The 25099-nt window shown below is 50.2% G+C and overlaps 10 protein-coding genes across 10 annotated transcripts; 8 read left to right on the top strand and 2 right to left on the bottom strand.

Annotated features, from left to right (window-relative positions):
- Positions 1-444: 444 nt before the first annotated feature.
- On the bottom strand, positions 445-1842 carry LY89DRAFT_600051 (NTF2-like protein; the record flags this gene model as incomplete). The annotated part of the gene is made up of 4 exons (XM_018210134.1): positions 445-760; positions 805-974; positions 1021-1463; positions 1515-1842. 4 exons carry the CDS (start codon positions 1840-1842, stop codon positions 445-447), a joined length of 1257 nt encoding a protein of 418 aa, XP_018062508.1.
- A 1023-nt stretch (positions 1843-2865) lies between these two features.
- Positions 2866-5697, top strand: LY89DRAFT_336286 (uncharacterized protein). The gene is made up of 5 exons (XM_018206824.1): positions 2866-3304; positions 3358-4532; positions 4576-4694; positions 4741-4975; positions 5024-5697. Exons 1-5 carry the CDS (start codon positions 3209-3211, stop codon positions 5595-5597), a joined length of 2199 nt encoding a protein of 732 aa, XP_018062507.1. The 5' UTR covers positions 2866-3208; the 3' UTR covers positions 5598-5697.
- Positions 5697-6367, bottom strand: LY89DRAFT_336496 (uncharacterized protein). The gene is made up of 2 exons (XM_018206825.1): positions 6093-6367; positions 5697-5924 (listed from the first exon to the last, which is right to left on the bottom strand). The coding sequence occupies exons 1-2, from the start codon at positions 6280-6282 to the stop codon at positions 5797-5799; spliced, it is 318 nt and encodes a 105-aa protein (XP_018062506.1). The 5' UTR covers positions 6283-6367; the 3' UTR covers positions 5697-5796.
- Positions 6368-9078: 2711 nt separating this feature from the next.
- On the top strand, positions 9079-10055 carry LY89DRAFT_600144 (uncharacterized protein; the record flags this gene model as incomplete). Its single annotated transcript, XM_018210141.1, has 2 exons — positions 9079-9735; positions 9819-10055. 2 exons carry the CDS (start codon positions 9079-9081, stop codon positions 10053-10055), a joined length of 894 nt encoding a protein of 297 aa, XP_018062505.1.
- A 425-nt stretch (positions 10056-10480) lies between these two features.
- Positions 10481-13982, top strand: LY89DRAFT_629916 (uncharacterized protein). The gene is made up of 4 exons (XM_018211225.1): positions 10481-11186; positions 11242-11734; positions 11785-12609; positions 12720-13982. The coding sequence occupies exons 1-4, from the start codon at positions 10770-10772 to the stop codon at positions 13874-13876; spliced, it is 2892 nt and encodes a 963-aa protein (XP_018062504.1). The 5' UTR covers positions 10481-10769; the 3' UTR covers positions 13877-13982.
- Positions 13983-15011: 1029 nt separating this feature from the next.
- On the top strand, positions 15012-16837 carry LY89DRAFT_677038 (uncharacterized protein; the record flags this gene model as incomplete). Its single annotated transcript, XM_018213648.1, has 5 exons — positions 15012-15433; positions 15489-15635; positions 15683-15742; positions 15861-16296; positions 16349-16837. The coding sequence occupies 5 exons, from the start codon at positions 15012-15014 to the stop codon at positions 16835-16837; spliced, it is 1554 nt and encodes a 517-aa protein (XP_018062503.1).
- Positions 16838-17260: 423 nt separating this feature from the next.
- On the top strand, positions 17261-17794 carry LY89DRAFT_741991 (uncharacterized protein; the record flags this gene model as incomplete). Its single annotated transcript, XM_018220779.1, has 1 exon — positions 17261-17794. The coding sequence occupies one exon, from the start codon at positions 17261-17263 to the stop codon at positions 17792-17794; it is 534 nt and encodes a 177-aa protein (XP_018062502.1).
- A 159-nt stretch (positions 17795-17953) lies between these two features.
- LY89DRAFT_741990 (uncharacterized protein) lies at positions 17954-18515 on the top strand (the record flags this gene model as incomplete). Its single annotated transcript, XM_018220778.1, has 2 exons — positions 17954-17981; positions 18028-18515. The coding sequence occupies 2 exons, from the start codon at positions 17954-17956 to the stop codon at positions 18513-18515; spliced, it is 516 nt and encodes a 171-aa protein (XP_018062501.1).
- Positions 18516-20980: 2465 nt separating this feature from the next.
- LY89DRAFT_764883 (uncharacterized protein) lies at positions 20981-22348 on the top strand (the record flags this gene model as incomplete). The annotated part of the gene is made up of 4 exons (XM_018221650.1): positions 20981-21012; positions 21085-21222; positions 21322-21676; positions 21755-22348. 4 exons carry the CDS (start codon positions 20981-20983, stop codon positions 22346-22348), a joined length of 1119 nt encoding a protein of 372 aa, XP_018062500.1.
- Positions 22349-22684: 336 nt separating this feature from the next.
- Positions 22685-23321, top strand: LY89DRAFT_336049 (uncharacterized protein). The gene has a single exon (XM_018206823.1). The coding sequence runs from the start codon at positions 22822-22824 to the stop codon at positions 23041-23043; it is 222 nt and encodes a 73-aa protein (XP_018062499.1). The 5' UTR covers positions 22685-22821; the 3' UTR covers positions 23044-23321.
- Positions 23322-25099: the final 1778 nt, after the last annotated feature.

Below are 25099 nucleotides of genomic sequence, written 5' to 3'. Positions count from 1 at the left end.
TGGGAAAGATGATGTGGATATTTAAAGAACTGTCAAATTCATCCAATGTCCAAAGTTTGCGCATGACGATGACGAATGGGGGAAAGCTGCCGCGGGGTCCTTGCCTCTCCGCAGCATGGCTTGATCCTGGTCTTGGCCTGGTTGATGGGAATTTGGCCCTTTGGGATGAAATCTCCGCTGGGGATTGCTTGCCGGGAAGATTTCGCAACGAAAGTACCCGCTGAAAGAATAGGATCATGGTTTTGGCTTAGCTGACTACTTCAAGAGCTGGTCTGTCATGATGCTCCCAGGGGTTGGAAGCGTGCACACCATGTGGGACCACTTCATGACATTCGGATTATACGAGCTGGAGGGGTCAATCTTCTGGGCTTGAGTCGCTTGAGTTAAGAAAACCCTTGGCTTGGAAGAACAATGTCGTGAACAAGCATTTTCAACCAATATAATCTAAGTGTCATCCACCTCGCGAATCTCAAACCCAAACATCTCATTACTCTTCACAGAACTCTCATCGACCAACTTCTCAGCAGTCTCGGCTCCTGCAGTAGGAACACGATATTCAAACCGTTTCCCCTTTCCTGGCTTCTTTCCATCCGGGAGTGCGTATGGGAATGGGAGATACTCGGGGAGGAGACCAAGTTGACGAAGGAGTGTGGCTTGGTCCCATGAAATATGTTCATGGTATAAACGATCTCCTCGAATGTTGACTACTGATGTGAAGGGAACTCGGATCTGCTTGCCAGTTGGTGGAATGCCAGGGACACTAATTATATTAGCTTTGAACATGAAATGGCTGATAACGCTTACAGCCAATCTATCACTTTGTTATGAGTGCAGCTAAAGATGAATTCATCGATAACTCGGTCCACACCAACCGTCCTACTGATAAGTTCAAGCTGTGTATCGTCTGGATTGTTGAATATGAAATGGTCACGATAAAAGCTTGTCAAAGCAGATCTCCCAATCCCACCTGTCATCTAAGCGAATTTAGCACTGCAAATTCAGTCGAAAAAAGGGGCTTACTGTCGGCACGTGATTCACATATGGCTCATTCACCATCGTGCTCATCGTCTTTTCTACATTCCGCTCTCCAAATTCAAACAAAGTATGCTCTTCCCAGATAGCATCAAGGTCAAAATACGGCCCGCCAAGATTCTGCTTCAAGAAACCAAGACTCCTGGTATGAGCAACTCCAGCATGACCAGGCATGTAATTCTCGTGACCCGGAAGAACGAAATTCGTTACTTTTGCAGTCTCGTAGAAATACACGACCTCTGATTCTCGAGAGGGCATGAATTCCTTCGTCGAATGTACTAGAAGTGGATGATTTCTGATGCGATTCGGTTGACATGCCCCAACATCGTCGTCGGTGAAAGCAATAATGGCTGCAATCATCCGTATGTTCCACAGATGACGCCAGACATCAGCAACGGGAGACTGATCAAAGCTTGGATTCAATCCATACACTGAAGACCATTAGTTATCGAGTCGATCTATGGCATGACAAGGCAAGATACCCACGACCCCGACTTTCTCGAATTCGGCACATTCTGGTAGCCGCAGCAGAAATCTGACTGCGTCCATGGTATTCAGATACGTCTCTTGCGGGTCGTCATCCTGCCCAATGGTAAGTTGAACAACGGCGAATCCTTCTTCAGCCCATTTCTGTAATGGCTCTGGATCGAGACTTTTGGTCGTTTTTTCTTTCTTTTGCGGGGTGTAATCTTGGGGTAGGAATATCAATAATCCTGGGCCCCGCCCTCGACGTGAGAGAGGAAGCTGAACGAGAGCATTCTCTGGCAGAGCTGATAGCTCCTCGAGCGTCGGACGTTCTTCTCCCTCCATATTTGACGGACCCGAGGGTGAGGGTGAGAATGGTTAATATTGTTTTCTGTGATTTGCTTTCGGCGTCATCGGTCCCAAAATTCAGGATCTCGATTCCATCGTTCCAGGTTCTCGATCCCTGCACCCAGCAGAGAGTAGCGGACACGTGAGAGCCTAATGAGTCTATAATCTACCCTATAAACATGGGCGGTCTTGCAGTCGCTTTGATTAGCCAGCTCTCATGGTGCGCTGTAAAATTGTCTTAAATAATGGGCAGATATGGTAAATTCAACAGTGAGACAACTTTTCAGGGCATGGTTTAACACTCCACCGTATGTACGCCTCAACACCCATGTACGCATTTAAAAGGCTACGGAGATCCCTCCAGTTAAGTGCGACTTCTTAGGGGTCGATAGACAATTCATAAAGACCGGCACCCCGCAGAACGCCTTCTGCAGACGATACGAAATATTTCAAACTCGTAAGATCCGCTTCAACGCAAAAGTGCTGAACATGCAGCCAAGCATATTGTGTTTGCTGTTTGACAGATGAGGAAGCACAATTGCAGGTCGCAGACCCCTTTGGGAGAAGATTCGCAGTCAGAATATGCCCTGGCGTTGTTGGAAAACATGTGTTGTTGGTGGATGAGAGCCGTGTCTTTCCCCTCTATCCCGGGAAGCATCGCCATCGCCATCGCCATCGCATCAACATCATTTCCTTCGCCAACAACGAGAATGCGGGATAAACCATAGTCGGGCCTGTGATCATGATTTCCCTTCTTTGCCCTATCCTTGTTAACTAACTTCTGCAGTTTTCCACTCGGGTTCTAGAACATCGCAGCACTAGTAGTGCAATCTACTAACCACCCTTCGCCTCTTCTTTTTTTCTTTTCCCCCACCAACAAAGCTCAGGGTCCTCCTCGTGCTTGCCCTGCATACAGCAGATAGCAGGACGAAGCTTTACTTTTAAGCTTATTCAAGGGTCCTTCTTCGACATCATTTTCTCGATCGCTCTCTCTTTACAGTGCCATTCGCCATTCTGCTTCGTTGGCCCAAAGTGGTTGAACCACAAGCAATCACAACCACACAATGAGCTGATCCGCCACCAACCAGTAACAGCACACTCTGCACCCTCTGTCACTCTGCATGTGTATCCTGTTTGTTCCACAGAAAGACCCTAAAATACGTCATATTTGACCTGCAAGGCACTTATCACTCTGCAATATTCGAGTCTGTCGCATTCGAGCACCGACCCGAAACATCTAGAATTCCCACAATCTATCTCGTGCCATATAACGCCATCTATTCCCTCCCTCGCGATCTGCCATTCTAGAGAATGTCCTCTTCGAAACTACCGAATCAAACAATTACCATCACGAAAGACGAAGATGGAGGTGGCGGGAGCGGCTAATCCGAAGAGACGTCGAGGGTTGGGAGCCGTGACTCAAAATGCATGCACTGAATGTCGTAAGAAGAGAGCAAAGGTAAATACCTATTCTTAAGCTCAAACATTCCCCAACTAATATCTACCTTCTAGTGCGACGGTCAGAACCCATGTGGCAGATGCGAAACCCAAGGTGTCAGTTGCGTCTACGAGATTCCAATTCGACAGTCGAAGGAGAATATGAGAAGTGAGATTGATTCTTTGCGAGCCCAACAATATCAAACCGAACAGATCATCGCGGCTTTGGTCTCCAATCACACCTCGGAACTGGTTCTACAACAACTCAAGGATGGGAAGACGCAAGAGGAGATATATCGGAAGCTAGGCTTGGACAAGTCTGGTCCTGCGATTTTTGGTGAGAAATCGACCACATTCGAAAATCTCAGCGGCCAGCAAGCAGTTGAGAGTGTCATGAGAGCGGCAAGGAGTAGTGCTAGTTCAGCTCTATCACAATCAAGCTTCGGAGACAGCAACCTCCACCAGCATACTCAACAGGAAGGAGCTGGATGGCAAACTTGGGGTGCTGGAGGCTCGTCGACTTTCTCAGAGGCAACTATCAAGGATGAAGATATGATGGTTTGGGATTCGGACATGATGCAGGATATACAAGATGTACAATACCCATTGGTTGGAACCTGGCATCATCAATCACCAACGTCAACTCCGGATAGTGCAACGAGACTAGCTCGAGGAGAAGGTCAAGCGACGATATTGGGGAACAGCTTTGGAACTGAGGAAAGTCAAGATCATCCACGACACAACCAATCTTGGACTACAGTTACCAACGATGCTGCATTTGTCGAGCATTTGATGGCACTTTACTTCTGCTGGGAATATCCTACATTCGCTTCATTGAGCAAGGAACATTTCCTGGACGATTTTGAAAGAGGTAGTCAAAAACATTGTTCTTCGCTGCTTGTGAATGCCGTACTTGCCCTTGGCTGTAGATTTTCCAACCAACCCAATGCTCGGACAAATCCAAATGATAGCAACACTGCAGGAGATCACTTCTTTGCTGAAGCGACAAGGATACTCGAAGCCGAGGATGATCGCCACATCTTGACAACAGTACAGGCACTTGGTTTGATGTCTATCCGAGAAGCAAGTTGTGGTCGTTCAAGTCAGAGTTTGTATCTCTCAGGCCAATCCATTCGTCTGGCAGTTGAGATGGGTCTACACAAGGATGTTCAGGTGGGAGAAGGAGAGGAAGCTGAAGTAGAACATGCAGTACGATCTGCAACATTTTGGGGAGCATTTTCTCTTGATCAGTAAGCACCTCCTCTCATTTGTCTTTTCTCACTAACCAATCAGGGCATGGTCTCTCAGTATTGGTCGTCTTCCACACTTCTCTCGAGATCTCAAACTAGTGACGAAACCAGCACTTGTTGAGCACGTTGAATCATCATCTTGGGTTCCATATACCGACGATGGTCAGTCATACTCTCTCACCAATGACTTCTTCTCATATTTATATAGGAGCACCGCTGGAGAAGCCATGCACGCAACCGTCAAACGTCCGTAGCGTCTTCAAAACCTTCTGCGAGCTTTCAGAAATCGTTCACAATTCGTTGTATACATTATATGCCCCAGGAGCCAGCGTCACCAGCAAGTCATTAATGGAAAGCTATACTAGCTATCTTCGCTGGTACGAAGCGATACCAACGACCTTACGACTCGGTCACAATTTCACTCCAGCTGTTCTCTTTGCCCAGTAAGGACCATGACGATCTGTACCTATGTGGAAGCTGATATTAGACAGCATGTACTACCACTGCGCTATCTTACTTCTCTTTCGACCGTTCATCAAATTGGATATCACTGGATCTAGTGTGTCGCCAAGAGATATGTGCATGCAAGCAGCAGATGCAATCACAACACTCGTCAACTCCTATTCAAAGCTGTATACCCTACGACGAACACCTTCATTTGTACCCTATTTCGTACTCGCGTCAAGCATTGCACACCTTATTGGATACGGCAACTCTAGAGCTGGGCCTGAGAGGCTCAGACAAGGTATTGCGGATCTCAAAGAGATGGCAGGATGCCATGGTTTCGCAAACCGGGCTCTCGAAGTCCTCCACTTCTTAATTCGCCACTGGAAAATTGGAGATGTTCTCGAAGATGGCGGAGAAGACGAGAAGACCATCTGTCAACCGAAATCAACCTCCCTGAACCTCTTCTGTCCAAACATCTCTAGCTTCGATATGGTTACCGGGATCGGACCTGTCGTAGACGGTGCAAATCCTTTGTTCTGGCCATTTCCTCTGCAAGGACGACCACTGTTGGAGATTGGCTTGGACTTGAAGAAGTCAGGATTCACAGTCCTGGATTGAGAGTGAACGACGCTCGTGAGAACATGTCACGAGATACTGTCTCTTCTGCAAATACATAATCCCAATATCAAATACCCCGGACAAGACCCAGGACACGTCGCCGCCGGCACTCGGCGCTGTCAAAGAGTCATACCCGGCCGGCCGGGAAAGGAAATAATATCTACTACTCGAACTCGGTGTCAACACAGCCGGCTATGTCTCATGATAAAGGGGCACTAGGAAACAGCCGGACGAGGGTAATGGAAAAATGTAGATGGCCACGAGAGCCACGCGAAGGAAACTTTGACTTGATGCAGCTTTGCATCATTTGCCGGGAAGAACAGATTCCTGTATTGGCATTCCCGATTGAGCCGCAGCTTACCTGCGGGCGGACTTCCGTGCATGTGTACGGGATTACTTCGTACCCAACAGAGCAAACAGGAAAGGGGTCGGTGTGAGGCACGTGGATCCAGAGTCTGCCCGAGTAATTATCGTGTGCGGGTAGGTGCGGGATACCTTTTCCCCACGAGCTTAAGGCTTCAAACAGACAGCAGCAAACGGGGCCGCAGAGATGGAGAGATGAGAGCAGCGTACATCTGAAGTTCCAAACGACTTCGAATACCCGAGAATAAAGATATAGTAGAACAGAAGCAAGAAAGAATCCCCCAAACGATCTATCACGAAACTCCCAAGTTCTCGCATCCATAAATCCGCTCTCCTCCCCGATTTCCTCCCTCTCACGTCACGTCCATTCCTTCGGTCTCCGACATCAACAATCCCAAACGCGCGCGCATCGTGAAGCCGCCGCGCTGGAGTTTGGGATCTCTAGACATGGTGCAGATAATCGCGTGTCGTGGGCCGATTGTGGGAGCGTGGTCTAGACCGTGGCGTGATTGTGGGAGTTTGTGGGCTCGGCACGTGCGGGATGGAGGGAGGAGGGAGGAGGGAGATAGCCAATGGGGAGATGGATGGGATGGGGACAAGAAAGGAAGTGAAGGGACGAATTGAGGTGAAGATAATTTTGCTTACGGCTGAAGAGTTTCGGTGGTGTAATTGTAGAGGAAGGTTGCTGAGACATGAAGGCAATCGGATCGGGATGTTGGAGTGGAACTGAGAAGTCGTGGTGGCAAGAACTCTAGGCTTCTGTTTGCAAATTTAAGCAGACTGTTGGCAATTATTTTTGCGGCATTTCTGTTCACGAGGCAGATCCAGTCAAGTACGCTGACGATGGAGGGACATGACCATGTAGAGCAAACTCTCCTCAACCAAACATTTCCGCTCAAAAGCTCTCAAGAAACGGAAAACTGCAGGATCTGGAATTCAAGATAAGATATTATGCCGTACTCCACAAACAGTTCAGTGTAACACAAGATCTCAAAGAAATGCTCGTCATGGAGATCTCCATCTCCAACATTACTGTACACAACTTGCGTTTGCGGAATTTTCGCCCTTGTACAGTAGAGGCCTCGATCACAGGGCTGAACCCCTGGGCGGGAATTCAATATTCCCATATGCTGTGCTCTCATCCTGCATACGACCAACGTTGGTGGAGGCAATGCCGTGTGACGGACTCGCCCAGAATCTACTGTACACTTCTGTTCTCTGTTAGCAAAAGAGGGGATTGACGAACCGGAATGGAATCAGATATGCAAGAGAAGTGCGAGGCTGCAATGTGTGGTTGAGGATTGAGGTGATTGATGGAGGGGCAGAAACGGGAAGCTAGGATAGGGGTCTTTCAGACGCGGGGTTCACCCAATGCGAGGCTCGGCGAGGAGGGGAAGCTGCGAGAGAAGGGAGAGAAATATATTGGATTGGCAAAGGCAAACAGAAAAGCAAATCCACAGGAGAGGGATATCGCAGGCTCGAGTTGCCTCTTGAAGATGCAATTGTTGTTGAGATCTTCGGCGTCAATAGTTTCAACGAGATGTTTCGTTCGGAGAGTAAGGACGGCGATCATTACGACGGCGCAGGTTCAGACAAGCCGAGTCTCAATGACAGGCCAGATTCAAGGCTGACAGTACGACTCTTTGACGGTGAGAGCTTCAGCATACGACAAAGGGTCGCTAGAGGAATTATGCAATTTTTGATAGAACTTGTGAAGATATATGCAGGATATACGAGCTACGATCGAAGATGGATTATTGCATAAGCAGGACTTTTCCCGGAAACCAACCAATCGTGAAGCTTTATGCAGCTTTCATCATGTAATCTCCGGACCCCTCCGTCCATTCCCAGACCCTGGTACGCGCATGCATCCACCATCAGGAAAATCAGCCCACTCCATCATTTTCTCGTGCGTTCTTCCAACCAAAATATCATCCACTCGTGCCATGCATTTCCCACTCTCTACACTGCATCCAATGACGATTCTGCTGCAAACCTTGTCCCGTATCAGTGCGTTCCTGCTGGGCGATGCGCCTTACATTGGTTACGGTATTTGCATATTCACAAGATGTGGATTGGGGACGTGGCCTTGAATACCGATTGCTGGTGCCGGTGGAATTTATGGCAGCTCTTCCTCCTTTCCTCCATCCCCCATTCCCTTACCTCTAAGCGACCTCCTCGGAGTCCTCCGCCCCAGCCCTAGGTTATTATTATCCTTCTTACTCAGTGTCCTCTGAACGTTCTAGCCTCTCATCTCCACTCTCCTTCAACATCACCTCATGTGTCCGTGATTCTCGTATGATACGAGTAAGAACCGGTCGCAACTCGTCCTCAGGCTTGTATCTTCCAAACATCCCTCAGACCTGTGACTCCGTAGTCGTACCTGGCTGCCAGGTGCTGGATCCCGAAAATTTCTACTGCGTTGGAGCCGATACAGCGGCTTTGTACATAGATATTTAAGAGACCTCGCCCCAATAACGCCAGCACGTCATCTATCAAAGACATCAATTCGCTGCACAATACCCACTTCACTACAATCGCATCTTATCCTCCTACTAGTGCAGAAAGATTTTCGGCCTCGGTACCAGCAACACTTTAAGGATATATTGAGATACCTTCCAGCTTCAAGCATCACACAAAAGAAAACCACCTCACACAACCTTAATCTAGACGATCAAGTCTCCTCCAAATGGCCAGTACTGTACGTCAGAACCCTGGTGTTGATTACTTCTCTAAGCAGAAGAGACCTCATGTAAGTTGCTTGATTCCAACCCAGGCAAACAAATATCCCCATCGTCTGATTCGTCCACTCCGGGATGTTTTCCGGAGTTACTTTCTCCAACCTCACACCACATTTTCATATCACCTGATTCCATAGGGGATATGGGCTGACAATACTATATAGAACAGCATCGTCACTACATATTGGGATACTCCATATACCACCGACGCAGCTCTCATCAGCTCAGACTCTTGCGACTCAACACTACCATCACCAACATCTCCACTCACTGCTACTTTCCCACAAGCCTACTCTATCCCGAAAGAAGAGTTCAACCCAGTTATCAAACGTGATCAAGCTACATCGCTTGACAGCTTTGGTACTTACGAAGATTGGATGCGTTGGGACGATCCCTCAGACGCAGCCCTATCACCCACCTCAGACTTCTTCCCAGAGTTCAAGGTCGAGCCTGTCTCACCTTCTATGTCAGGTCTTGAATTACAAGGCAGCGGCATTGGAAATATCAACATCGAAGACTCGGCTGTATTCGGCGAAGATCCCATCACAGAAGAACCCCTTTTCCAAACACCAAACGCCCTGATCACCCCTCCTCTCGCTGACATACCTCGCGAGAACCTCTACTCCACACCACTATCTTGGACAAGACCTTCAGCTGGTCGAAGGTCAGAATCTTTTGCTCTATCACCACAAGAAGAGTCCAAGCTTCGCAACATCGCCATGCCTGCCCAACAATACCCCGCCTCACCCAACTCCTCTGCTTCCTCACCCGAGCCATGCGAGAACAGCCGCAAGCGCAAATCCAGCGTTGAGGACGACGACGAGGAGGACAGTCCACCACCAACTCGGGGGCACCCTGTCAAGAAGACAGCCCACAACATGATCGAGAAGCGGTACCGCACCAATCTCAACGACAAGATCGCGGCACTACGGGACTCGGTGCCCAGCCTACGGGTCATGAGCAAGAAGAACTCCCGCGGCGAGGAGATACAGGAAGATCTCCAGGGACTGACGCCGGCGCACAAGCTGAACAAGGTACGTGACTTGGACCTGGGGGAGGTGACGGCCATGATGGCCGCGGACTGGTGGGGCATGTGCTGATTGGGAGTGCACAATAGGCGACGGTCCTCTCCAAAGCAACGGAATACATTGCGCATCTGGAGAAGCGGAATAAGTTCCTCATGAAGGAGAATGCCAATCTGAAGAGCAGGGTCGATGCTTTTGAGATCTTAGTCATGTCGAGGCAACAGCCGGGTGGTGGGATGAAGCAACAGCGAACACCATCGATGGCGAGACAACAGCAGCAACAACAACAACAACTTCCACGATACAGTATGGACTTTGGTCCGATCTGAGGTGACATGGCTTTCGTTGGATTTTCTTTGAATCAAAAGCGCATAGCGAATGGATGGATGATCTTTCAATGGCGTTTAAGGATGAACGCAGGATACCCAGCATTTGATCTGTCTGCCCCTTTCGAGGAGTGCGAAGATGCAAGTGAAAATGATGCAAAAATCATTGGGATGGCGCGTTTTTATTTGCGAGGATTTTTCAAATGTATGCATACTTTATTGACTCCACTTCCTCCTCGGGATATCTAAATTTTGGTGAAGTTGGCATTGGTGGGTAATACTTGGCGTGTAAATAGCAACCATGAAATCTCAAATTCCATCAGCTTAAGCGTAACTTATCTTTTTGTATTACTTCCGTAACTTTCCGATATAAATTCAAGCTGAGGCCGGCTTCCTTGTGAAGATATACCAGATTAAAGGGTGTGAATGTCCACGTGATGTGCTTACGCATGTGACAGCAGTTGTCGCTTACGAGGTGGCATTGAGGCGGCATCGAGGCGGCAACGAGGCGGCGTAGTTCGCCATGGTTTTATGAAGTGTAACCAACAGCCTCGGACGCTGCCTGGACGAATTTCCTATAAGAAGGCCCTCTTTTCCTCGAATGTTCTGTAGTCCATTCTCACAAATCTTCATCTGCTTTCTTCAAAAACAATCCACCGGTGTTTCCTTTAACGTATACCTTCGTCGGATTTACACCCCGTCATACACGCTGGCAACATGTCGCTAGTCTTCTCTGAAACGCTCCAATCAATCACGACAACTAAACTCAATGAACTATCCAAGAAACGTAAGGCTTTCGAGGATCAAAAAACCTTCCACTTGAGCATTGCCGGAAAAGAGTCCAATCACTTGGAGAGAGTGCGACTACTTGCCGACGGCGTCAAGAAATGTTTCTCTGTGAGAAATGTAACTAGGAGGACAGACGGACGTAATAGCCCAATCCGGATCGTCGATGGAGTTCCTCATCTCGAAGTCCTGCTCAAGAATTTGGAATTCTTTCTTGAACAAGCGAAATATGACCCCTCTATCTCGACAACGTTGCTTTCTGATTGGGAAAAATCTCTTGTCAAGACGCTGAAGGTCAGATCACTCAAGTATGAGTATGCTACTCTCTATGGCAAATTGGTGACCGAAGTAAGTCATATTCATGATCATTCCAGAATTAACAAGCACTAACTCGATCCAACAGTGGCTCGATGCAGAGAAATCCTCTGATATCCCAGACGACATGTCCATGCTCTCCGAAGACTTCGAAAAAGTCGAGCGTACAGCAAAAGAGGAATCTCGAGCAGAATGGGAGAAGACCGTCTTCGAACCCTTCGAGACCGATCAGATCGCCATTTCAGAGTTTCTCCGAAACCTCTTTGGCGAGGATGGAAACAAAAAGCTGGCCCTGACCGCCCTGAACGCTCTACGCAGAAGCGTCGCAACATTTGAGACTTCACTTCGTGCCCCGGGGCAATTCAATGATGGTGTCTTGAGATGGACTATCAATGGTTTGCTTGCTTCTGGTCTTATGTCTGATGAGAAGCGTGGCGTCCTCAAGGAATTTCTTGCAAGCCCGGTCATTTTGTCCGAGATTGCTGATGTTCTCAATATGCGACTTGCTTCTATCTCGACCTGGGATTGGGAGCAGGAAGTTCCGATTGAGCAGAGGAGGCATGTGACAGGTGCATATCATAGTGAGTCTGCCCGACGTGAATAAAAGTGTTTCGGTGACCCATGAATCTAGTATATATCGATGAAGAACTTCTTCAAGCTATCTTCCTCCAATACATTGGCATCAAGTTCTCTGTCTTTTTCAAGGAAGCATTCGTCAAGTTTGCTGATTCAGGGGCATGGACCTCTTTACGCCAATCAGTTGCTACCGATGCAAGAAAGCGAAGAGAGTACTTCCTTGGACCCCAGCAGAAGAAACCAAGCGTTCAGAGCAAGCGGCAAGGAATATACAAGTCCATTTTCTTCATGAGCCAGCTTCCAGATTCTCCGCAAGGTCTTCAAGGATCCTCTAGTGCTCCAGGTGAAGAAGAAGCCATCTATGATCTCGGCTCCAAAAGGCGACAAGTCTCCCAATTCGCTCAAGCGAGTGCGAATGCTCAACGGCAGATGCAGATTCAAGCAATGGCTCAAATGCAACAGCAGCAACAGCGACAACAAAGTATGGTGCAATCGTATGCGATGGCCCAACAAGCGCCACCTCCACCACAGGCAAACAGCATTGCTGCGCCAAATCCTAATTGGAATTATCAAAATTATAACAACGAGGAGTACGACTTGGAGAATGACAAACCAGCAAACGTCAAACAATTCCTTCTACATCTCCTATCGGCTGAAGTGCTCATGAATACTCGACTTCATGGCGATTTCACGTGTGCTAGATCTCAATTCTATTCGTTCTCGCCGACGTTACCTCACTCAACTATTTTATCCGTTCTCTCTTTCTTCGGGCTATCCGACAAATGGATCTCCTTCTTTCACAAATTTCTCGGAGCGCCGCTGAAGTTTGTTGAAGATGGAGATGATAGTCCAACTCGTAAGCGAAAGAGGGGTGTGCCAGGTATGTCGCTGTTTCAATTGAATCCATCCTTTCGACATACAATTTGTCTGGTCATTCTTCTTGCCTCTTCATCCAGAAAGAAACACACTGACGTTTGACTTCGAATACAGGTGCCCATGCGCTCTCAGCCGTCTGTGGAGAGGTGATCCTTTTCTGCCTCGACTATTCTGTTAATCAGCAGACCCACGGAGCACAGCTCTACCGTATGCATGATGACTTTTGGATCTGGTCTTCTTCTCATGCTACAGCGGTCTCCGCCTGGTCTGCTATTACAAGATTCTCCGACGTGATGGGCGTCACCTTAAACCCAAGCAAGACAGGAACGGTCCGAATTCGCTACGACAAATCCGCTGATGCAACAATCGACGATTCGCTTCCAAAGGGAGACATTCGATGGGGCTTCCTCTACCTAGATCCCGCGACTGGTCGATTCAAGATCGACCAAGAGATGGTTGATAAACATGTCTTGGAACTCCAACGCCAACTGGAGTCAAAGAATAAAAGCATCTTCTCCTGGGTCCAAGCGTGGAATACCTACGCTGGGACATTCTTCTCTACAAATTTCGGAAAGCCAGCAAACTCATTTGGACGCGAACACGTTACTGATATTCTGACAACAATGAATCGAGTCCAGAAACAATTGTTCAAAGACACCAAGGTTGCGGCTTATCTCAAAGCCACGCTCAAAAAAAGATTCGACATTGATGATATCCCTGATGGATTTCTGTACTTCCCTGCTGCACTTGGAGGTCTGGAGTTGCAAAATCCATTCATCCCACTTCTCCAAGTCAAAAGCTCGGTCCTCTCCCAACCCTCATCTCTCCTTGATCGCTTCCTGGACTCAGAAAAAGAAGCATACCGGAAAGCAAAAGAGAGATTCGAGAAAGGCCAAGTATACCGCCAAACCACCTCCGACCCCTCCTACTACCCCGCCGATTATCAGACGTTCATCAGCTTCGAAGAATTCACAAGCCACAGAGAGGAATTCTACTCCGGATACTCTGGCGACTTGTTAAGCTGTTTCACAGAGTTTTTGAAATACCCCGAAGCCGAGACCGTGGATTCGGAGAACGTGGATTGGGATGCGTTGAGAGATGCGATGGCGCCGGCGAATGGGGAGGTTGACGATTATTTGAAGTGGGTTGCGCAGCTTTATGGGAAGGATATGAGGGAGAAGTTTGGGGGGTTGCAGATTGTTGAGAAGGGGTTGCTGCCTATGGGGATGGTGGGGTTGTTCAGGAGTGGGAGGGTCAAGTGGCAGGGTTGAGCGTGGCTTCTTGAGGCCTCGCTTAAATAAAGGGGCAACATGTATTGGGTAGGCGAGAACTCAATCTGGACGTCATTTTAGCTTTTCTCAATATACTCTATGGTTCAAACACATCTCGCATTTCTAAATTTCTTATCGTGATCTTCAAATTTCAAGTCCGTAAAATCTAGGTACTCATAGGGTCGAAGGAGTTCTGGGTCATGTGCGCTTAAAGCAATCGCCAACGCATTCGAAGGATTCAATGAATTCTTCGCACAAGATCAGTCATGCCTTTGCGCTGACATCGACGCAGGCCTCGAAGCTGCGTGCGCTGTTCAGGTCGGCTGCACTGCTTGGTCTGATATGTATGTAGCAAATCAGATGGTACAGACTTACTGCGACAACATTGGCGGCTTCTATGTCACGTCGGCTGGCGGGAATGTTCAAATCTATACCACATTCACAAATTGGCTCACATTCACTGTAAGTGCGACGCCCTCGCGTTCCTCTACGACTGCAGCTTAGGTTTAAGCGGAAGCTCTCCATACTATATTCTTGACGGGATAGAGGCATAAGGATAGCTTGTTTGGTTGATAAGTATTTCGAATGGTGCATTGGAATTTGGGAGAGTTGAGGTATATGTCTTGCCTCGGACCATACGTGGGCGATAATGGAATACTTCCTCTAGACACAAGTGAAAGCGGGCTAAAAGAGGAAGCGGTAGCGAGAAGAAAGAGTTATGAAATGAGATAGTAAGGAAGATGTGAAATGAATCTTAATATTGCTGCGGTAAGAAGACAAAAGTAAATGCAGGTGATTAGCCAACAAAAGCAAATGATTAGAAGCGAGTAGAAGTATTGTTGTTGGATTTCCACGATAAGGCAGAGCTAAGTTTGGGTAACAAGCAAACCCCTGAGTCTAAAGATCATCCACTCAAGCAGTAGCTGTACTTGAGTAACCCGTAATCCACGTGCTGATGCGCCTATGCGTATTCGGGACGGCGTGTTTCCCTTCCACTTTCCAATTCTGCTTCCACTTCTTGCAACATACAAAATCGCAGATAATCACGATCAATCTGGAAACTTTTCTTTGATTTCAACTGTCGTTATCCAGCTTTGGCTGTAGCATTGTCTACGACTCTCTTGCATTGCCCAACATGTGGTCGCATATCAAGGCGCAAAAGCGACAAGGTAAAGCCAGACCTATGGATCGATGGGAACTCAAATACGGCCTTGGGAAGGCGCTTGAGAGTATCCCAGACTCAAGCTCATTCGCGATCTTCAAGTCACTACAAGATGCGCCCAATCCCGGCTTGGTAATTGAAAGACTCGGATCTATTGGATTGCCACTTTCAGTTCGCGATGAGGAGGCAATCATTTATCTTGCCTCCGGCACAAATGTGTTTGAGAATCCAGCTTCTGCCTATCAATTGCAGAATCCAGCCTGGACAGAATTGCTCAACACCATTCTGCCTGAAATCAAGACTGGGTTGCGCCTGGATCCACAGTGCATTATCGAAGCTGAGCTTTCCAAGCTTACTCTCTACCTGGAAGGAAGTGCTTCGGAGCCAAATAAAGCGTTCGTTACCTCTGCTGCTTGTCTGACTCCAAATCTAATTTCTCGGTGATATTAGGCTCAAGGGACCCAACGTGTTTGGAACACTCCGCATTGCACTTCCTACGCATCACGAAGGTGGAGAGATCCAAGTCACACATGGCAGTCAAATCAAAAACTTCAAGGTTTCGGAAGATTCAGCATTTGGCTGTTCGCACATGACTTGGTGAGCGCTTGTCATATACTTCGTCGGGGGACTAACATGTACTACAGGTATTCCACCGCCATCGAACAAATGAAGCCGCTGACTGCCGGACGACGACTAGTCCTTACGTATGACCTTCTGAACGAAGATAATGACCTTCCCCAAGAAACTGCCTGACCCAGATGGAGCCTCCTCGAAGATCGAAGCATATTTATCCTCATGGAGCAAGGCCCTCAACGAGGACAGAAATATGCCGCAAAGTCTGGCACACGTACTGATGCATGATTATGGCGATGGGGCCATAAGCAGCAACGTTCTAGAACGCGAAGATGTCGACATAGTGACGTACCTCAGAGACGCATGCGCGAGGACTGGAACACGTCTATACTTGGGGCAAGTCGAGCACAATGTTGTCGGCCACAGCGTACCATCAGATCACGAAGAAGAGTACAATTCGGAGAGCGAAGAGATGGTCTCTGAAGAATATCATATCATAGAGGATAAGATTGAATCGGATTCGACTATCAAGGCAGTTTTCGACACTTCCGGTGCGACAATCGCCCATGACGTGGGCTACGATGAGGAGGACTTCATTCTGAGTGATCCTTTAGGCGATTACGAGCCAGATGAAGAAGTCGATTACGGAGAAGATTGTATCGTCAAGCACACTTACCGACGGCTTGTTCGTCGCTCTACGTTCCCCTCGCATGAAATATTTGCTAATAATAGACTAGATTCTCATTCTATTGCCCAACGATCAACGTACGGCGTTCTTCTTCCAGAACGACAAAACATTGACGGCTGGTGATCAGCTTAATTGGTTCAGCATTCTCACGAAGGAGCACAAGACGGGCAAACCTGCAATCGCTCTACAAGATCTAGAGGCTCTCTGTACTCAAGCATTAGCGATGGAGACTTTGCTCATCTCGAGATCTCAAGCATCCTCATTTGGGTCGACCATGCTCAGAATGATTATCACAAATTCATCAAGTGGCTGTGACGTAACGACGCGAGGAGCGGCCCCTCAATTGATGCTTTTCAACGGTCTCTCTTCTCCATATCACTTGTCTCGTTCTTTATTGCTTCGATGCTTGCGAAAACTCTCAGTCATCCGGAAGACGTTGTATCTCCAGACCACGAATCTCCTGCTCGGCGAATCTGTCGACAGGACCAATTACCTTAAAATGTCGGGTACTTCACATTGGTTCGACGAGGGATGGTGAAGTACTGGGAGTACCACTGAGTACTATTACATAAGCTCATAGCTTGACCCTGATTGTGTTGGCTAGAAGCTGTACTGCTGACGTGTGGTTTTGATTCTCCCACAATCGAGTTACTTGTGTTGGGCGAACAGACGAACTTTATTCCCTATAAATATTCCTGTGAGCAGCATGTTCCAAACGCAATGATGGATGACTGGGCACATGGAAGCAATGGCTGCTAGATTTTTGCGAGAAACTCCACCTAGAAAGCTCAATCAACCCCGTGGAGAAAGGATTTCACGAGATTTCATTCTGACATCGACGGACGTACATTGAGACTCGCAGTCTAGCTTGATCCATTCACAAATTGGTTCCGCAATCACTCTGGTATTCCCACTCAGTCTTCTTGTATCCAATCTGGTATGAACTGAGCAGAACCTTTCAATGTCGAGACTTACGTCTCCCGCTGGTACAACCACGAAGACCCAATTCAGCTCCAGTGCAAGAGGAGAGACATTCGGCCAACGTTTCGGGAGCGAGAGTCCCGAATCGGCTCTGGACAAGGATTCTGAACCTTCTGGTGATGATTCCGAGAATGATTCAGAGGATGATTCTGAGGGTGACGATGACTTGAGAGAGTCAGATGTGTGGAGCGACGAACTGGATCGCATGAAGGCGAATATGAACCGAGCAAATCCGTTCGATGTTAGCACCAAGTGTGGTCAATACGCGACCATTCATGTCGTTCTTGAACACTTCAAAGACAATGTCGGCTTGCATAAGCTGACGAAGGGTCCTTCAGTCGATCCAGAAGCAGACGATGAGGCTATTGCAGAACTTTCGAGAGGCTGGCAAGCCGAAGTTGATGCCATTGTCAGAAAACTTCCCGTTTTGACACTGACAGATTCAACTCCCGCACAGCAAGAACTCAATCAGCAACTCGAATCGCTTCGAAATACAAGCAGTACCAGCCAATGAAATACAACAAGGCATGTGAAGACCTCGGTCTCGACGAGGATGCACCACCGTTCCCAAGCATGGCAAAAGATGCCATTTTCGAGCATCGACTTTGGCAATTTTTGAAGAAAAGAAGTTCCGTCGGGCATTGCTTGCACATGCTACCGGTATTGGCAAGACATGGCAGATGCTGGGCCTAATGGTATCCGTAAATCGTCATCAGAAGTTCCGAGGATCGATACTGACTTTCTTAGATCGGGGCCGCCGCGACGAAGCAGAGTTTACTGAGGAAGCAGCTACATACAAGCAGGCACATCAAGAGGCGGTATGGAATTACGAGAACGCAGAACTCGTCAATGACGAAGGACAATTCATCAATGAGCGTGGAGAGCAATTCTTCACCGAAATCGAAGTCCCGTTGGAGCCAGAGCTTCTCTTGCCAAAGAAACCTCGCATGTATATCACCCTGCATGACTTGGTTGCCAAAGACGTCAATGAAGCACGAGCCTTCTCAGATGAGTTCAGGGTGTATACTTATTCCGGAGATGTGCGCGGATCCAAATCAGCAGATGAGGACAGGATTGTTGGAAAACTGACTCGAAACCATGCCTTCTTCAAAGGCGCAAATGTCGATCAAAAGTTGTTTATCACCTCTTTGAGCACATTTGACGCTCGACATGGACCTGGTGCGTTGAAGAGATGGAGAATGCAGACCCAAGGAATGACCGAAGAAGAGGCCTAGTCGTTATGGGATGTTCGTGACCCATCCTTGCCGTTTGATCTCCACAATTGCTTCGACATAATCTTCCTGGATGAGGCATATGTTGCCAAGAATCCAGATACAGGTGGACATGCAGCAATCAGCTTCCTTGGAGACATCTTCTTGGTCATGTCAACAGCTTCTGTTCTTCGCAACATACGAGAAGACTTCCGCGGTTATCCGCTTCATTGATTCAGCCAAGGATCTCTGGAATCCGGCAAATCTCGCGAAGTGGGGTGTCAGTGCAGACAGCAACCCATACACTCTCCCAGACGAACACCCTGCATCAGTCCTTCGGCTCACTACCAGAGCAGTTGACAAATTTATCTCTGGCAAAGATTCCAAGGACTCCACGCAGGTACCTATCTTAGAAAAGTTTAGGGCAAGTGTATAATTCGCAGAACACATGCCTCACCAGATCCAGCAGACTCCACGAAGAAGATTGGCACCCGATTTCCACTCTCGACGATTGATTGTAAGTTTAGCGAGGAGTTGGAGCAATAAAACTCTCAAACTCGCGATGCTAGACGCATGTTGGTCATGCTACGAAACAACGGTGACATTTATTGGAACCGCAGATACAGCAGAGAGTTAATTCTGAATATCACGTGGCTAGGCTGGCAGTTCTTGGAGGGTGTCGTCAAGGCCGACGACATCAAGACCTGGAAACGCAAGGACAATCTTCTCTGGCTCCTCGGCATTCAGCTACAGATTGAGATGACTGCAAAAGACGAGCCCGCGGGTTTTGTTGTTATTAAAATGCATGAGCACCTAAAATTGCTAGCTACCCCTTATGCCGGGCGCTCCGTAGAGTCTACCGAGGGTCTGCGCCCGCCAAAATAAAGTGTGGTCCGAGCGCCCGTCTAGTCTAGTGAGTCGAGTCTAATAAAAGTTCCTCCCCCTCCCTCCCCCCCCCCCCGCGCCCTAATCCCCCTTCCCAATGGCAGCCAGCGACTTCCGCTACCTCCCCTTTCACCAGGTTATCTTGTGCCGGGCCTGCGAAACCTGCCTCATCCCCACCGCCTCAGCCCAGACCGCGCACTTGCGTGCCCCTCCACACCAGCTGCAAGGGGAGACCCTCAAGGCCAGCCTCCGGCTCTTCGCCGGCTACAAGCTCCCCGGACGGTCGAAGAGCTCCGCCAGCACAAGCACGCCCTCGCTGCCGAGGCCAGAGCAGGCCGCCCGTGCCTCCAGATCCAGGGGCTCCAGGCTAGCTATGGCTACTCGTGCATAATTGACCCTCTTCGCTGCGTCTACTATACGCGGAACCTCGCGGCTATTAAAAGCCATGCCTTCTCCCAACACTAGCGGCGCGCTGCCGAGCACAAAGCTACGCTTTCATAGCAAAAGTGCCTACTTCAAAGCTACTTTATTAATAAAAATAAGATCGATTACTTTATTGTAGCCGAAGATAAAGAAAGCAATAGCAACAAAGCGCCACCGGACAAAGCGCCACCCGACAAAGAGACGGCCCTCTTTAGCGAGCTCGAGAAGGATAGTAGTGAGGCGAAGCGGGACCTGGAGGAGCGAGCTAGCATCGTCTATGGTTTTGGGGACTCCCGGTCGGAGCGGGTGCCCTGGCTCGAGCGGACCGACTTCCCTACCCACTTAGCTACGCTCAAGGACGCCGAGATCAAGAGCTCGTACGCCCTGCCGTCCAAGGGGAAAGGGCTCGACCCTGACCTAGTCCGGATTCTGGCTGCGGCTGAAGCCCTCTTGCGAGACGCCTACCAGCTATGTAGCGACACCTCTCCAGGCCGCAAGATGACCCAGCAACGAGCTAATATCCTCAATGAGTTCTACGCCGGGGCATCGAGTAGCGCAACCGGCTTTCGCTACTATAAGAACGCCTCGACGCTCGCCAAGTACTTCACGACCATGAAGCAGCTATTGGCGTACTACTACCGAGTCGTGTACTGCGAAGAGGGCCACTTTTACGCGCGCTCAGCCAGACCAGAAGCTGCCCCAGGACGTCATCCAGCCGACTACGCAACAGGTCCGAGCCATGGACGAGATTATGGACGCCCTAGAGCTGGAGGACGCGGAAGAGGCTCTGCTCGCGCTTAAGCATGCCATCCGGCGGCTCTACCTCGCCCTGATCTGCCAGACGGTCGGCAGCGTGCCCTTCAAGTCGCCCGTCCTCAGCCTCTGCGCTATGCTCAGCCGCAAAGTGCGGGGTAGCGGGGAGGGCCAGGGCCAGTGGATGGAGCCGGGGAACTACAACAGCCACCTCTCTGCCCTCCCTCTAGCGATTCGACTTATTGCGGCGCACTATGCGGCTCCGCAGGCGAAATGACCCCGGATCAGGGGGGGGGGGGGGGGGTGGCACGGGCCAGTGAACCGCAATAAGTGCACCGCACTATGTGTTTCCTCCAACAGCGTCCCCGAGGCAGGAGGAGGGCCGTGGACGCGTACTGGGCAGCGAGGGATCGAGCCATTGACAGACTATGAGCGAGGGCTTCATTTACCGGCCAGAGTGGTAGGTGCTGCTTTGCACCGAGTGCGGGTTCTGTTTACGGCCAGGACGCGACGTCTGGCTTCGACACCTCAGGCGGAAGCCGCATTGCCTGCGAGGCGCGCCGCTAAAGGCTCTTGTCGAGCTCTTTGAGAGCTATGATCTGCTACCCCCGGAGCAGGTGGCCGTGCTAACCCAGGCCGTCGATGGTTTGCGGCTCCTAGACGGCTTCCAGTGCGTGACGTGCTTAGCAGGCCTTACGCAGAGCCTCTAGACCATCTAGCTGCACGTGTCCAAGGTGCACTAGCAGAAGCTAGCACTGCATAAGAAGAGTCCCATTTGGCGGCCATGCAAGCTCCAGACCTTCTTTGCCGAGACTCGCCTAGTCCGGTATTTTGTCGTCAACGGAGCTATAGGAGCCGCAGCCGCTGGCACAAACGACTTGGATTCGGGGGAGGCAGACTTCTTTAAGCAGCTTGATAAGGACGCAGCTATTGTGGAGGAGGATGCTAAAGCAAAAGCTAATATCGTTCATGGCTTTAATAGTCACCGGTCTGCTGTGGTGCCGTGGCTGAGACGGATAGGTATCGAGGAGCATACACGGGGCTTAAAGAAGGACGAGATGCACGCCTCTTTTGCGGTGCCAAAGAATGCCGACGACGAGCCCGAGCTGTTCCTGATGCTAGAGGTTATAGATGAGATCTTTACAGAGGCACACAGCTAGTGCTTCGACGGCCCAGACTGTATGCTGACCTGGCCACGGTAGCTGGCGTTGAGCCGCTTCCATACTGCCGCTGTGGGCAGAGCACGGGGGTTCGACCCCAAGAAGGAGCCCAACACGCGCAAGACCAACTTCGGCTACTGGAAGCAGTTTTTGACTTATTGCTACCGGGTGGCGTATTGCGGCGGCCACTTCACCACGGCAGACGACGACCAGCGGACCCCTGAAAGCAGCATCCAGCTCACGGGTGCCCAGGAAAAGGCGTGGGAAGCGGCCTTCCAGAGTGCTGTCGAGCAGGACCGGCCTGGGCTGAGAGATGTCATATTAGTCCTATCAATGGCGCTAATCTGCCACGAATTTGGAGGCAATCGGTATAGCTCCCCACTGCTTAGCTTCTGTGCTATGCTCAGCGTCAAGCCGTACACTAAGACTTGGAAGGAACCGGGCAATTACAACAGCTGCTTGTCTGGTGTGATCTGGGTTGTGCAGCTAATCATCTTCCACGCTAGCGCCTGTCTAGAGAAGGCGGAGCTAGGTGATACGCTCGAGCGCATTAAGCAGTATTGCGGCTGTTTACTGTCTCGAAGGAGGTCGTTGGGCCGCACCAAGCACAGTGGGATGTGGACGAGAAGGTCCTGACTTATCGAGACGTTGATTTACACATGGATCACGTGCCGCGGCTCTTACTCTCCGACTTCTAGCAGGCCTAGTACCTGCTGTACGACGAGCTGATGTTTGGGGCCCAGAGCCTCCCGCGGATGCGTGCGTGGGCTCTGAAGGACAACCTGGACGCCGATGCCTTTGGCTAGTTCTTTGGCCAGCACCGGGAGAACGTTGAGCTTCTGAAGCCGCTGACACAGTCTTTGCTAACTGTGATCCAAGACTCGAAGCCGCTGCGGGACTCTTTCCTCGAGATTACTGCTGATGACGCCAGGGCCTGGCGGGGGAAGGCGATTGAACGGTATGAGGCTGTGGCTAACGAGTTCCTGAAAAGGCTCTTGGTCTTGATTCACATGAGCTCTGGCCAGCCGCTGCGCGAGAGTGAGCTCTTTTCCGTCACCTGGCGTAATACCTAGCGGCGGCGGAACGTCTACCTCAAGCACGGGCTGGTCATGCTACACACTACGTACCACAAGGGGCAGCAGCAGACGGGCAAGTTCAAGGATAACATCCGGTTCTTGCCTGCGCCTATTGGGGACCTCTTGCTGGACTACTTAGTAGCTGTCATTCCGCTCCGTCAGGTCTTCCTCCGCCAGTCTGCCCCGCACGCTGTTATATCCCCTTACCTGTGGTGGAGAAATGGCAGGGTCTGGGTTGACAACCGGCTCACGTAATGCATGGAGCAGTCGTGTACTCGGGCTGGCATCCCCCGGTTACACATCGCCAACTAGCGGCAGATGACGGTCAATATCGTCAAGACTAAGTTTGTAGCTAACGTCGGGTGCTTTGAGGTCGACGACGGGGCTAACGACGAGGATGCTGAAGAGATCGAGGCTGACATCCGGGTTATGACCAAGCAGCGGAACTATAGCACGCGGACGGTCAACCGCGCCTATGCCAACTAGCACAATGCTAACTTTAGCAACGTGTGGGATGGTCTTATCCGCCGGAACCTGCGTGCGTCGACTCTGTGGAAGGACTTGTGGGGGCTTGACTAGCTCCTTGAGCCGGCTAGGAAGAGGAAGCGGGACGGTGAGGATATTGGCGGTCCGCAAATGCTTAAGAAGATCGCTATGGGGGTCTACCGGCCGCGGAAGAAGTGGTTAGCTGCGGCTCTATTAAAGAGTGCCAGAAAGCTCTACCGGGATGACACGTTGCAATGGAAGTCAGTAGCCCAGGAGCGGGCTATGACTACTGTTATGTTATAGACTAAGCAGGTAGTAGTCGTTATGGCTACTAGCGAAGGGAAGAGCCTGCTGTTTATGCTGCCTTGCATCCTTGCTAACGCTAGGGTGACGATCTTAGTCCTGCTACTCGTGTCTCTACGAGGGGATCTCCTCCGCCGCGTCCGAGAGCTAGGGTTCGATCACTTGGTATGGGCGCCTGGCGAGCAGCGAGACGCCCCCTTAGTGTTTGTAACCGTCGAGGCCGCTTGTACGGAGCAGTTCCGGACCTATGCCCACAAGCTCGCGGCTACGCAAGACCTCGGCCGCATTGTGTTTGATGAGGCTCACTTGACTGTGACGGCGTCCGACTACCGCCAGGCTATGGTCGACCTCGCCCTGATCCGCAACGTCCGTACGCAGTTTGTCTACTTGACAGCTACGTTACTACCGACAATACAGGCTACGTTTGAAGAGCAGAATAACTTAGTGAATCCTAAAGTAATCCGAGCATCGACGAACCGGCGCAATCTGTTCTATCTGGTACAGCGGGCTACTGGGCTAGGGAGTCTGCTCGACGAAGGCGCGCGGAGGGCTAGGGATGCTTGGTAAGCGAGTAGGCTACTTGACTAGACTCGAGACAAGATCATCCTCTACGTCCGAACGAGGGACGAGGCTAAGGAGCTGGCTGAACTGCTGAGCTGCCTAGCCTATACTGCTAAAGTCGGTACGGCCGAGGAGAAGGAAGAGCTACTAAGAACGTGGCTTGTCACCCCTGAGCAGCCGTACATAGTAGCAACATCAGCTCTGAGTGCAGGCTTCGACTACGCGCACGTCCGGCTCGTAATACACATCAACGAGCCAGACTCCCTTGTCGACTTTGCACAGGAGTCTGGGCGGGCTAGACGGGATGGGAAGGAAGCTTATTCGGTTGTGCTCTTACCCCCTCGATGGGTATCACAAGTGGCTAGTACTATAGAGGCTGAGAAGGGGGTACTCTACCGCTACTTGTAAGGCTAAGAGTGCCGCCGGACCTGCCTAAGTGCATACCTTGACCTTGAGTCCCAGCTCCGGCAGTGCGTTACCGGCGAAGACGTCGTGTGTGATGTATGCAGCAGTAGTCCAGTCGAGACGGCCTTACTAGTGCCTCTTGTTACAATGCTACATACTGGGAGTACGATCATCCAGCAAAAGCGGCGCGCAGCTTACCTCGAGCTTAGCCGGTACTAAGAAGACCTGCTCGCTGTGCAAGGGACGTGCCTGCTCTGTCGAGGGCTTGACGAGCTATAGGACCACGCGTTTGCCACCTGCTACCGACGGTTCGACTTCTTCCAGGCCCGTGACCGGGTGAAGAGGCAGTGCGAGGGAGCTTGGATTGCAGCATTCCAGGCGTGCTACTGGTGCTACAACCCGCAGTCCGTCTGTCTGCGGGCAGATCTAGCCAGTGGGTGCCAGAGCTGCGTCTATGCCGATACTGTCCTGCCGCTCTGTTACGGCATCTTCTACGGAGGCGGGGCAGAGCAGTGGCTACTAGAGCAGTTCTAGCAGAGGTTTAGAGACGTCGATG

This window comes from Mollisia scopiformis (genome assembly GCF_001500285.1).
Source record: "Mollisia scopiformis unplaced genomic scaffold LY89scaffold_33, whole genome shotgun sequence".
In the NCBI taxonomy this organism is placed as follows: Eukaryota; Fungi; Ascomycota; class Leotiomycetes; order Helotiales; family Mollisiaceae; genus Mollisia; species Mollisia scopiformis.
This window is presented reverse-complemented; position numbering and strand designations above follow the sequence as displayed.

Excerpts from the sequence above, each read along its gene's own strand:
- LY89DRAFT_336286 (XM_018206824.1), top strand. The coding sequence starts at position 3,209 with ATGGAGGTGGCGGGAGCGGCTAATCCGAAGAGACGTCGAGGGTTGGGA. Across the intron at positions 3,305-3,357 it reads GTCGTAAGAAGAGAGCAAAG|TGCGACGGTCAGAACCCATG; the intron begins GTAAATACCTAT and ends TCTACCTTCTAG. Across the intron at positions 4,695-4,740 it reads GGTTCCATATACCGACGATG|GAGCACCGCTGGAGAAGCCA; the intron begins GTCAGTCATACT and ends ATATTTATATAG.
- LY89DRAFT_336496 (XM_018206825.1), bottom strand. The coding sequence starts at position 6,282 with ATGGATGCGAGAACTTGGGAGTTTCGTGATAGATCGTTTGGGGGATTC. Across the intron at positions 5,925-6,092 it reads CTTAAGCTCGTGGGGAAAAG|GAATCTGTTCTTCCCGGCAA; the intron begins GTATCCCGCACC and ends ATGCCAATACAG.
- LY89DRAFT_629916 (XM_018211225.1), top strand. The coding sequence starts at position 10,770 with ATGTCGCTAGTCTTCTCTGAAACGCTCCAATCAATCACGACAACTAAA. Across the intron at positions 11,187-11,241 it reads ATGGCAAATTGGTGACCGAA|TGGCTCGATGCAGAGAAATC; the intron begins GTAAGTCATATT and ends TCGATCCAACAG. Across the intron at positions 11,735-11,784 it reads TGTGACAGGTGCATATCATA|TATATATCGATGAAGAACTT; the intron begins GTGAGTCTGCCC and ends CCATGAATCTAG.
- LY89DRAFT_336049 (XM_018206823.1), top strand. The coding sequence starts at position 22,822 with ATGCTACACACTACGTACCACAAGGGGCAGCAGCAGACGGGCAAGTTC.